A 13556-nucleotide genomic window follows, 5' to 3' on the forward strand; every position below is an offset into this window, starting at 1 on the left:
AATTTCCACGTAAGCATTCTAATTTAATAACCATTGAGTCTCCTAAGTCTGACTTTGTATATTGTGCCACATTCTTGTACCACCTCCGACTCGAGATAAGCATTTTGACCATTATGTCTTTCACATTGTCCCTGTGCTGCTTACTTGTGGTTGTAGGAGCAGCTGAGCCTCCCCCACTGCTGAATCCAAAATGTACATCAGACTGTACAGAGAAGGTAGAAAGGCCAGCTGCAAATTTGTGAGAGTGGGAGGCTAGGGTTGGTGGTGAAGCTTTGCGTTAATTTCTCTGACAACAAAAGCTTCCTTGGTGGAGATATTTTAAGATGACTAAAACGTAACCACCCCTAAGCAAATTTAAAACCATTCAGACATACAATTAGAGCTATTCTTAGCACTATTCATTAGAGGTCACGAATATGTTTTAAATTATGCTGAAAGATAATCAAGTTACAAGAAGTTAAGAAGAGAGGCAACTACACAAGCGATCAATACATGAAGACATGAGAAGTTTCAACCTAATGCCAACCATTACTTCTTTTCAGAAAGACGACTGTTATAGTTAGGCTGGTAGAACTGCCTCTTATTAAGGTTGCCCGACACTTCCCATTATAAAAAACCTGTTTTTGGTTGCCTATAACTTCGCTAAACTTTCATTGTTTAGGCTTAAATTTCACAAGCTGGATGCGTGCTGCACATTTATTTATTTATTTATTTATTTATTTCAGTTATAATGATTCATCCATTCCCAAGGACAAGGCTAGTGAAAAATACAGTGTTTTGTTCACGATAAAAAAAGCTGGCAAACTTTCTTTGAAGTGATCTAGTGCCCCCACGCTTCAGAGCAGAGACTTGTAATTTTGCAGGAGAGGTGCCTCTGTGCTGGGGATGTGCTTTTTGCCATCCCTGTGAAAATCTGCCCAAATTTGGACAAACTTTAAGGCTTTGAAAAATTGCAGTTCACAGATGCTCTACAGAGAGTTGCTAGATTTTGCAGGCAAGGTACAAAACTCTGAAGACTTCATCAGCACTGAGCATGCTCCAGCCCAAGACTGAATAGGATTTTCCCTGCAATTGCACCTCTGGACTGCTGTCGGCCAGGCCTGATTTAGGAACGGAAAACGAAAGCAGAAGACTGTCTCTCCTGTGCTCTCAATGACGCCCGGCTGGGGCCAGAAAGCATGGAAGAGAAAACGGCCTGGTTCAAATGCAGAAGGGACACAAGCCAGAACTGTGGGTTGAGGGAGATTAGATTGGGACAAGGAGTCATATATGCAAATTAAGAAATATATAATGTCATCTCATTAAAGTGGAACAATTATTAGCTGAGCTGTAGGTAGAAACACACAAGTATTTCTAGAAGTGTCTTCTATAAAGTGGGCTCTAATTTGACCAAAGAAGGAAATTAAGGATATAGGCACAGTTGCCAATTTTCACACGGTAAATAAGCACCCCGACTTTAACAATAAACCAAAAACCAAGCTAATCCTATTTCAAAACAAGCCAATCCCTAAGAACCCCAACACTCTTGTGTGACTAGATCTCCCCGGTGTGCAGTCTGGGACTGTGGTGGGCCTGCTGTGCACCCTGACTCTCTCTCTCCCCTTACCCTTGCTTGCCCCCCCGTTGCCCCTGCTTGCCAGGAGCCGATCAAAAAAAAAAGAAGCAACGAGCTACAAGCCAAAAACTAGCCAACAAGCAACTCACAAGCCAATTAAGCCAAAAGCAAGCCAAAATTCTGCGTTTTTTCCTTCGGTATGGCATGTCTAGATATAGGGCATGTGTCCTTTAGTCAGTCAGGAATCACACTTACAATATAACTAAAATAAGTGAAATATTGTTTTACTGGTCTAGTCTTAAATTTAAAAATGTGGTGTAGTCATGCGTCAAAACAAAGCCTAGAAAACACACATTTAAGTTTCTTGCTCACAAAGCATTGATCACCAAGGAAATTCAGATGCAGAATAAAACAATCTTGTTCTGAAATACTCTAAATTACCTGCTTCCCACCGCTCAGCTTACTAAAGCCCTGATCTAGCAAAGCACATACATTCTTAATCTAATGTTGACATCACCGGGACTACTCATTCTGAAAGCCAACCACGTGCTTTACTGGAAAGGGGCCTAAATCTGTAGCTCTACAAGTGACCTAAAACATACCACATTTTGCTGTTAATTATAGTTATCAATCAGTTACACAATGATTTTCAATAAGTACACACCTGTTAATGTCCCATATTTTGCTGGTGTTGTCCATGGAAGCAGAAGCCACAAAATCTCCACAGGAGTGCCATGAGCAGTCCCAGACTGCACGGCTGTGTCCTTCTAAAGTCAGAATACATTCACCCTTTGTGAAGTCCCATATCCGTACTGTTGTATCTCCACTTGAAGTGACCAGTTTGGTGCCACTGTTACCAGGAAAAAAGAAGAGAGAGGGGTCATTAGCAAAGATGGAGGGGAAGATTACTTTGAGGCCTTCTGCAAACTATCTTTTTTTCTCTATAGAAGTACAGGATGGGCACCTAGAGTTACATTTTGAATAAAGTATAGAAAAAATGTGCTAAAAAATCTCAAAGTCCTGTCTTTACACTGCTTTCTGATACAGATGCAGATGAAAATGGCATTTTAGTGTGTATTAATGAAGTCATATTGAGAGAAAAGAAAAAAATACTTAAAATAGCTTTATTTCAAGAGAAAGTAAACATGGATTTCAAAAATAACTCACTTTTTCTAATTTTTAAGGTGATCAGCAATAAAGTAACTTAAGCTCAAATAATTGCTTTCATAAAAGGGTAAAAGAGGTTAAGGGAAAAATCTTTTTTTTTCAAAATCCATACTAGTTTTTAACCAAAAAATTATTATTTAAACATTATAATTCTGTCTCGTCTCTCTCAGTAAGATCTCATTACATTAGTTAACATACAGCAGATTCATTATATATTATATAAATGCGTGAAAACAGAACTCCACTCAGATTTTTTGTCAGATCTTGAGCTGATGTAAATAGGCATAGGTCTACTGAAGATAACAGAGCTTCCCCAATTTACACCAGCCAAGGATCTGGCCTTCTATTTTATTTATAAATGCATCAAAGAAAAGAATGCTGTGAGATCACATACAAAATCGAATACACCTCTACCCTGATATAACACGACCCGATATAATATGAATTTGGATATACCATGGTAAAGCAGCGCTTGGGGGGGGGGGGGGGGAGGAGCAGGGCTGCGCACTCCGGCGGATCAAAGCAAGTTTGATATAACGCGGTTTCACCTATAACGCAGTAAGATTTTTTTGGCTCCCGAGGACAACGTTATATCGGGGTAGAGGTGTACTACAAATGACTTCAGGTCATATGTCTGAACTATTACACCTGATATCTCCGCCACTGAGGCTGGGTCTACACTACCCGCCTGAATCGGCGGGTAGAAATCGACCTCTCGGGGATCGATTTATCGCGTCCCGTTGGGACGCGACAATCGATCCCCGAATCGACGCTCTTACTCCACCAGCAGAGGTGGGAGTAAGCGCCGTCGACGGGACGCCGCGGAGGTCGATTTTGCCACCGTCCTCACAGCGGGGTAAGTCGGCTGCGATACGTCGAATTCAGCTACGCTATTCACGTAGCTGAATTTGCGTATCTTAAATCGACTCCCCCCTGTAGTGTAGATGTAGCCTGAGAAAATAGCTGTGGAAACACAGAGACAGAGTTTAAGGCCAGAAGGGACCATCAGATTATCTGAGCCAGGGGTAGGCAACCTATGGCATGCGTGCCAAAGGCGGCACGCGAGCTGATTTGCAGTGGCACTCACACTGCTGAGGTCCTGGCCACTGGTCCGGGTGGCTCTGCATTTTAATTTAATTTTAAATGAAGCTTCTTAAATATTTTAAAAACCTTATTTACTTTACATACAACAATAGTTTAGTTATATATTATAGACTTATAGAAAGAGACCTTCTAAAAACGTTAATGTATTACTGGCACGCGAAACCTTAAATCAGAGTGAATAAATGAAGACTCGGCACACCACTTCTGAAGGTGCCACAAGTACTCCTGTTCTTTTCACTTCTGAAAGGTTTTCAACCCCTGATAAGCTGACCTCCTGTGTATCACTTAGCACCCTCCAGTCACCCCTCCCCGCCACACTAACCCCAACAACTGGAATTAGACCAAAGTCTTAGGGCTCTCAGGAAACTAAACTACTGTGTGGGTGGATCTTGCCTTAAAGATCCAGCAAACACTGGGTTTGTTAGACTGGTGGAGAATGTATTGTCCAGAGGTGATGACTCTCTGTTGAGAACATCCTTCCATCAGCCCCTCTGACATGAAAATGTGAGGACTGTGAACAGCTGCAGTACTGACCTCAAGGATCACAGCAGGACATCACTCCTAAGAGTATATTCAGATTGATGACAAACTGAGATATTCAGTCTTCTGTGCCTTGTAACAGAATGGCCTTTCTTACATCTATTACTTCCTCCCCCTCTTTCTTTTCCGATAGATGTCTGACAGATTGTTGCGTAAACATGCGTACTGAGACAGCTTGAAAAATGTGTCTCATTTATTGGATAGATCTTAAAGGCTCACTTGGCATTATGAAATATTGTCAAAGGGCATGGCTGCACTGCAAAACAAACAAAAAACAAACCCAAACACAGCGAGTTTCAGAGCCCAGGTCAATTGACTCAGGTTCATGCTACGGGGCTAAAAATAACAGTGTAGATGTTTGGGCTCAGGCTGGTGGTAGGGTTCTGGGACTTGGCCCCTCACTAGATTTCAGAGCCTGGGTTCCAGCCTGAGCCCGAATTTTTATACTGTTATTTTTACCTCCATAGCGTGAGCTCTGCAAGCCCAAATCAGTTGACCTGGGCTCTCAGACTCATTACCGCAGGTCTCTTTTTGCTGTGCAGATGTACCCTAAGTATAGTTTTAGGCCATTTTTAACACGTGGTTTTGACCTGCTATTTCTATCAAAAATCATTGTAAAACCAATTACACCTCACGTCAAGGAGAAACTTTTCAAAGTTACATCTCCCTGCAGTTTTAAAACCATTGGGCCCAATTCTGCTACCCATTCTCTAATATTTCCAAGCATAAAAGCATCTAGTATGAGTAAGGTTTGCAGGATGAGACCCTAATTTGGCCAAATTGCTACGAGCAAATGTGTTATTATTAATGAATCATTTGCCCTTTTAATAATTCAAGCCAACTCTAAGTTCAAGGGACATATAAAAGTAACATAGTGATGAGCTATTATTCCTTTTATTCGTTTATACAGACCACATTTTGGATGATGGGAGGGAAATTTACTAAAAAATATATTCTTGGGCTAAGAACATTCAAGTTTTTTTATTCAAAAATAATTTTAAAACAAAACTGGAAACAGCCATAAAATGGATGTGATGGAAAATATGACTGATTCAAAATGACTGCCACATTTATGGTCATTGTGATTCATAATGAGGCTTTATTTACTTACAAACTTTTAAATACACAGTCCCAAAAAAGCTCCATGAAACACAAGTTCATTGGCCCAAATTCTGTCTCTCTTGGGGATGTAAGTTAGACATCTGATGTAAGCTGCCCAGAAAACATGTATACATAGGAAAGTAGTCTCAATGAATCCCCATTGGCATTCTGTGGTAGTGCAAATGGAGTCTGGTTTTTCTTCTGTAATGAGTGGGAGGGCAGAGTGTGCATCAGTCAAAAATACTGCACGTGAAAGGAAGAGTCCCATGAAGGATGGCTTCTGGTAGTGGTAAGTAAGTGCAAGGAAGGTGTAAAATAAAGGTACCCAATACCACACCTCCTGCAACATTAAGGGTCAGATCCTCACCTGGTGTAAATCAAGTGTAGCTTCATTAACGTCAATGGGGTTACACCAACTGAGGATCCATATGGGGATATGGATCCCCATATCCATGCAATCCCCATGGCAGCATACACAAAAGCCCACAGTTGACACACATGCAGTGTTGTTGGGAATGTCTGTTGTCGGGCCCAACAGCATTTCATTACTGAAAATACATTTTGAAGTCATGACACTGGCAAACTTGGACAGCACTTAAATAAGTGATCATGAAAATACACATGCCAAATTTAAAAAAAACCTACAGTTAGGCTCCTAAATCAAAATGTCCTGATTACAAACATATTATACATGCAGTTAACATTTGTCAGGCTTAACATATTTCCAAATTTGTCTTATCAAACTGCAGCATTCATTATATTTACAGATACTAAGATAACATTTTGTTCTCTAGAGCTAGTGACAAGTTTTTAAAAGTGTGACCACTCTACATCTGTTTGATATAATATTTATCTTTATACTTGCCTGATTTTATTATCTTAATAAGTTGACATTATATTATACCTATAGCAAATGTTTATCTGTCTATAATATATACACAGGCATACAGATCTATGATGTATTATTTATATTTTTACTGGAATATATAGTAACTATTCAATGCAAAAATATATTAGAAATGCCACATTAATGCTAAGCTAACGCTGCCCCAATTATCAGCAGTAATTCCCATTAGGGACTCTACAAGTGTAAGATTTATTCACAAGAGAAAAAGAGTTTTGGTTAATTAGATGGAGGGCTTTCTCTCCCTTTCATGGGGTAAACAATATTTACAGTTCATGGATTACTAGCAGAACCTTACTAAGCCTGACGAAGAAATGCACATGGACATAAAAAGGTAATTTAGGTTATACATGAAGATAGATGCTTAATATAGGATTCGTTCTTATGGGCCTGACCCAAACCACTCTGAAGTCAATGGAAAGTCTCCCATTGAAGCCAGTGAACTTTGTGTAAAACCCTATATGCACAGGGATTTACTGATCCTCAGATTTGGGAATGAGAAGGAATCTTCACCTGGGCATTTGGTCAGAGAACTTGGAGTTTTTCATATCCGCCTGAAGCACTGACTCAGGGGAAGGTAGGTGTGTTCCACCTGGCTAATTTCCCACAACTGCACAATAGGCAGACAGATGTTGGTGGCCTTATTGTCTAATTCTATGTTTCCAGGTGTTAATAAATTATCATCCATGCATAGACATAAGGGACCACAATATAGTTACAGGACACAATCCTAATTTTTGCTTTCAGCTCTAACACATGGAAATGTGTGTGCACAATTCTGCATGCCAACTATTACAAATTAGGCCATATTTTTTTCTCGATCTTGGAAACAGAATGACTCTCAGCTATAACAGTCCTACACTGATCTAAGAGGGTTTTCTTTTTTCCTCTTCAGGATTTTTAGAAGGACCAAAGTTTTATTAGGAATAAAATACAGTTTATCAAGAGTAGTGCTTCACATTTTATCTCCAGTACAGATTCCATTAAAGCTGTAATTCCCTGCATTGTTTCAAAGACTACATTTACTTCCTAAAACTACATTTTTTAAAAATTATTAGAGCACAGAGAGTTTTGGAAATATCAGTTTCAGCTTCCACTGATAGAAATAGAGCATTAAATCTTGCTAAATCTTCATGAACCTTTCCCCCCCATTCTGCTCTAAATTAAAAGATACAAGATACAAATGCTTTCAGATTTGTGATCAAAGACCAGAACTCCCACTCCACATAGAAGGGACGCAGCTATTGCCTCTTGGAATGATCTAAATAGAGCCCCCAAGACCCTATGAATTGATTGCCATATCATTACCAGCTGCATGTACTTACCTTTGACTGCTGGTCTCCACACTTGATTCGCAAAAAGAACAGGAGTACTTGTGGCACCTTAGAGACTAACAAATTTATTAGAGCATAAGCTTTCGTGGACTCCAGCCCACTTCTTCAGATGTATCCGAAGAAGTGGGCTGTATGTAGTCCACGAAAGCTTATGATCTAATAAATTTGTTAGTCTCTAAGGTGCCACAAGTACTCCTGTTCTTTTTGCGGATACAGACTAACACGGCTGCTACTCTGACACTTGATTCCTTTCCCCTACCATTCTATTCTTTCCACCAATTCCCAAGTCTGGTTCAACCCTAACATCTACTTCTCCCATTCCTGCATTCCAAAAAGTTCTATAGATGCATACCACGGACAAAACAGACTCCCTAATTACAAATCCATTATCCCTTCAGCTCCAGCATATTTCCTAGAAAACAGCACTACTAATACTCACTGACTGATTCTTACACACCTACGATTAGGGCCATAGGCATTTTGTGATTCTGCAGCCAGGAATTTACCCTTGATATTATGGGTGTGTGTGTGTAATTTCTAGCATTTATTGTTGCAAAACATGTATTTGGTTCACATTTTCAAAGCTAACTGATGCAGTGTTACCTTCCTGAGTCTGCAGTCAGCCCACACCAATGGTTCAGAAAAAGAACTGCCTATTCATCTCCAGGAGGTGTTAACTCTCAACTGTAAACAAGGCAACATAAATGCCAGCATTTCACTGCTGATCATTTCTGAGCAGAAACAACAATTTAACAGGATTATCTCAAGATCTCAAACTGTGTGTCATGACCTCCCCAACTATGAAAAGTCCCAATCCAGCTGTCAAAACCTTCAGCTGCCAACCTGCATCTTGTATGATGCAGTTAAACATTGTCCATATAAAAATCTGAGGCACAGTGAAAACTCAATATGGGATAACATTAAATGAATGAAATTTAAAATCAAAGTTTTAAAAAATCATATGGGCCACTGTATTGATTGTATAATTGGTTTTCATATTCAGTTTAGTAAAGAATATCCATTTCTAATTCTAAATAGAGATGCTACAGAATTTTTAATCAGCTGTAAGAATGATGTTATAAAATCTAGGGATGTTACTTTAGCTTTAACTCCAGTTTGCCCAGAAGTACACATTCACTGATAATTTTGTCAATCGTGAATTTCATCGGCCACTATAGTAGCAATTCATCTAGTTTTGTTAGCTCCTTGTGAAGTTTCTCACAGAATTCTCTAATCTAGACTAATCAGAATAATGTTCTTATCTCCAAATTTCAAACAAAGAACTCTAGTACATTAAAGAGGCATGATTTATTACAGATAAGAAATATTCTTCCTTTAACCAAACCAAATTATAAGTAAATCCAGGGATTAGTAATTTACCATCTTTATATCAAGAAGGCAAGTTCTAATATATTACCTCAAAAAAAATGTAACATTAAATAAATGTAGGTAAAATGGAAAAATCAAAATAATAAAAAGTATAGGCTTTAATCTGTTTCATATTTCTAACATAACATAACAGGCCAGATCCCCAGGTGGTGTAAATTGGGGTAGCTCTGTTGACTTCAACCTGCTGAGGAACCATTTAAACATTATACTTTTCCATTAGTGCTACAGCGGCAAGGTCCCAGACCAAGACAGATTAGGACGCTGCAGCGACAACATTTTATTTAACATTAACGGTCTTCTTTTTTTATGCATTTCTCTCACCACTACCTTTAGCTGTTTTAAATAGATATAAGAATTATACAATCTAGTCAATTCTCTTTTTATATATAAATATTTATTTTTCTCATTTAGTCCTGGGGACGGGAGGCGGGGGGGATTAGTGATGTGCCTTGTGGTGGATAGTGCAGCTGCAGTGTGGAAAATTTCAATATGTTTTTACATTTTTAACATTAACGCAGTTTAAATGTACCTTTTTAGCTTATTCCAGCGCCATCCCTGTGCCAGCTGATAGGCCCACAGCCAGCCAGGTGGTCTGCCACCACCAATGCCCTGTCCCTACTTATGCAGGGCTGACATCTTCACAAGTGGGGAATACACACAGTTTCTCTCAGCTGCCTTTAGGCCTCTGCTTATGAATCCACCTCTTGATGCTGGTGATCCTGCCAGTTGTTGGCTTGCCTCTTAAACTGTCTTTTTAGCTAAAGTTTTTGAGAAAGTTTGGGAGAAGTGAATTATGTCATCTGAGTTACACAGGTTTCCCTGATCCCTTTCAGCCTCCATGCATAGCAGTCTCCTTGCTGGATGGAAAAGGGTCAGTATGAATAGATCTCTGAGCTGCCTTTCATACTATTGGCCATGAGGTCTTGTTCATGAAGCAAGGGCTGAGGGGAGGGATCCCTCACAGTGACACTGGGCAATTGAGTTTCTGTCCCAAATGTTCTTGTGTAGGGTTTTGCAAGCTTCATTCCTATCACCACTCCTTATTCCACATAACATTGAAGGCCCCTTTGTGGGAGAATAGGACTATTGTGCTTGCATGGCCATTAGCTCAGTCTCATTTTCATCATACCAAGATGGTAGTGTTCCTAAGATGTTGAAAGGTGAATAAAAGCAACTTGGTTGATGCTCTCACTCCTGAGGAGATGCTAGTAAAATGCAGGAAGTAGCTAAATCCTAGAGCACAGATTGTCCCCATATTAATGAAGGGGTGTACCCATCCTAAGATATACAGGTTCAGATTTTATGACATACATAAACTTAATGACATCTATGCTACTTGCATGTGCCATGGGTATGCATAGTGCTCTGCAGACATAAGACAAGGTTCCTATCCTGAGAACCTTACAGTCTAATATATAATAGATGAGCAGAGATTCATAGGTCAGGGTGATAATTATGGGGTCTCCAAACAAGGACAGACAGGGCCAGGGCAAGAGCTTGGGTGACTCTTCCTTAAAGTTTTGTTTCATAACTCTAAGAGGGACAATGGCAACAGGTGGAGGGGGCAACACCTGACTAGAGTTGAACAGTAGCATGCCAGCTGGAGGCATGGAGTTTTCAGGAAGAGAGTGAGGTAAATTTCAGTTAAGTTCATTTTGTAAAATAAAGACAACCACCAATATAAACCATTTTGAAATACAGTCTAAGAAATTTTAAACTATCTATTTTTATTATCATACTTGAGAAATAATAGCACAAATAAAAAAGCAATAAAATTAATCCTAAAGTGCAAAAATAACATTTCTGTTAATTATTATTACTTTACAAGTATGCAATTATTCTAAATCTGGATTTACAGAATAGCTGTACTACTCCCTGTGACAGAGCAGGCTACCACTGAGCAGGAGAAAAACATTTAATAGCTTTATCCCTTAGGTTAATACCAAAAAACCTATTTTAGTTGCATTAAAATCCTTCACTGAAACTGTATGGAAAGCCCCAGGGGAAAGGTAGGGAAGAAAAACAAACAACAGCAGGGTGCATACTGCACAGCTGATTTCTTCCTTCTTTCAGACCTCATTACAAAAGCCAGAGACCAGGACACAACGCAGGAGAGTGGGTATTTGCTGATGGACTCTGTTTTAGCTCATGTGATGGGGCTTGTGGGTGCTGCTGTTTATCCCTCATACTGCACCATCTGGTGCTGAGAATGTGGCACTGCAGCTTCCCTCTGTGGATGGCCAATCCTTAGTTTAGCTTTTTCTTGGTTCTCATTTTGATTTGTTGTGCTTATTTGAATATGTTGTTGGTGGTGGGTCCTTATTACCTCCTACTTAGAGGGAAAAGGTGGAATAATGTTTTAAATTAAAGGAAAAACATTCCACAGCATGGAATGGTGGAGGAGGCTGATTGGTTGCAATACAAAAGGGGTGGAGTCAAGGGCCTATTTAACTTGTCTGCAGCTCCTAAGAACTCAGTCTAGATTAGACTCATAGCCTCTAAATTCAGAAAGATCTAGTCTGACCTCCTGAACATTGCAGGCCACAGAACATCACCCACCCACTCTTGTAATAGAACTCTAACCTCTGGCGAGTTACTGAAACCCACAAATCATCATTTAAAGACTTCAAGTTACACAGAATCCACCATTTACACTATCTTAAACTGCAAGTGCCCCATGCTGAAGAGGAAGGCAAAACCCCTACAGGGTCTCTGCCAATCTGACTTGGGGAAAATTCCTTCCTGACCCCAAATATGACAATCAGTTAGATCCTGAGCACATGGGTAAGACCCACCAGCCAGACACCTGGGAAAGAATTCTCTGTAGTAACTCAGAGCCCTCCCCATTTAATGTCCCATCACCAGCTATTGGAGATATTTGCTGCTAGCAGTCCCAGATGAGCTACCAGTGTTAGATATCAATACCAGTTAGATATCATGTATGACTTAGTTTCTAGCAGAAATTCTTTTATACTTAAGACTGAGGCTGAAAACGTGGTGATGTATTTACTAAATTTTGCTGCTCTGTAAATCAGGTTACACTGGTCTACAATTTTTGAGAAGTCGTCTGCTTCAGAGATAAAATGTGCTATTTATTATGTATTTTGATGTGCTGAATTCAAATATGACAATTAAAACAACCAATTAGCTACTGTTTCTAAGCTATTTAAGTTTTTACATTTTATGTCTATGTATATTGTGTAGATAGTAGAGTTTTAATCATAAATTGTAAACCTAGGTCTTTTCATGTGTTTATGGTTGCTTTACATGATAATATTTCACCTGTCCTGTTTATGTAACACTTTAAAAATCAGCAAAAGGGTTATATAAATAAAATTGATTATGAAACAAAAGGCAAAAAACTATTATGTACATAGTTTAGTCCTATTCAGTGTCTACTCGGCGCTTCTTGGCTTCTCTCTTGTATTCATTAAATGGAGCATCTCTTGTCACTGTCCAGCAATAGTCTGCAAGCACTGATGGGCTCCATTTGCCCTGATAGCGTTTCTCCATTGTTGCAATGTCCTGGTGAAATCGCTCGCCATGCTCGTCGCTCACTGCTCCGCAGTTCGGTGGAAAAAAATCTAGATGAGAGCGCAAAAAATGTATCTTTAGTGACATGTTGCAACCAAGGCTTTTGTATGCCTTGAGGAGGTTTTCCACCAACAACCTTGTTGTTTCCGAGAAAATTTATTGCCACTAACTGGAAGGCTTTCCATGCCATCTTTTCCTTGCCACGCAGTGCATGGTCAAATGCATCATCTCGAAGAAGTTCACGAATCTGAGGACCAACAAAGACACCTTCCTTAATCTTAGCTTCACTTAACCTTGGAAATTTTCCATGGAGGTACTTGAAAGCTGCTTGTGTTTTGTCAATGGCCTTGACAAAGTTCTTCATCAGACCCAGCTTGATGTGTAAGGGTGGTAACAAAATCTTCCTTGATTCAACAAGTGGTGGATGCTGAACACTTTTCCTCCCAGGCTCCAATGATTGTCAGAGTGGCCAATCTTTCTTGATGTAGTGGGAATCTCTTGCACGACTATCCCATTCGCAGAGAAAACAGCAGTACTTTGTGTATCCAGTCTGCAGACCAAGCAAGAGAGCAACAACCTTCAAATCGCGACAAAGCTGCCACTGATATTGGTCATCGTTTATGCACCTCAAAAGTTGTTTCATGTTGTCATAGGTTTCCTTCATATGGACTGCATGACCAACTGGAATTGATGGCAAAACATTGCCATTATGCAGTAAACCAGCTTTAAGACTCGTCTTCGATGAATCAATGAACAGTCTCCACTCATCTGGATCGTGAACGATGTTGAGGGCTGCCATCACACCATCGATGTTGTTGCAGGCTACAAGATCACCTTCCATGAAGAAGAATGGGACAAGATCCTTTTGACGGTCATGGAACATGGAAACCCTAACATCACCTGCCAGGAGATTCCACTGCTGTAGTCT

The 13556-nt window shown here is 39.8% G+C and overlaps 1 protein-coding gene across 1 annotated transcript in view; it reads right to left on the reverse strand.

The window, feature by feature from the left end:
- Positions 1 to 13556, reverse strand: part of SPAG16 (sperm associated antigen 16) — a 774791-nt gene that overhangs the window by 273317 nt on the left and 487918 nt on the right. Inside the window, exon 12 of the mRNA XM_054044528.1 lies at positions 2220 to 2405. Within this exon, the coding sequence (XP_053900503.1) occupies positions 2220 to 2405 (186 nt within the window). The remainder of the gene's footprint in view (positions 1 to 2219; positions 2406 to 13556) is intronic.

The sequence above is a fragment of the Malaclemys terrapin genome, chromosome 11 (assembly GCF_027887155.1).
Source record: "Malaclemys terrapin pileata isolate rMalTer1 chromosome 11, rMalTer1.hap1, whole genome shotgun sequence".
In the NCBI taxonomy this organism is placed as follows: Eukaryota; Metazoa; Chordata; order Testudines; family Emydidae; genus Malaclemys; species Malaclemys terrapin.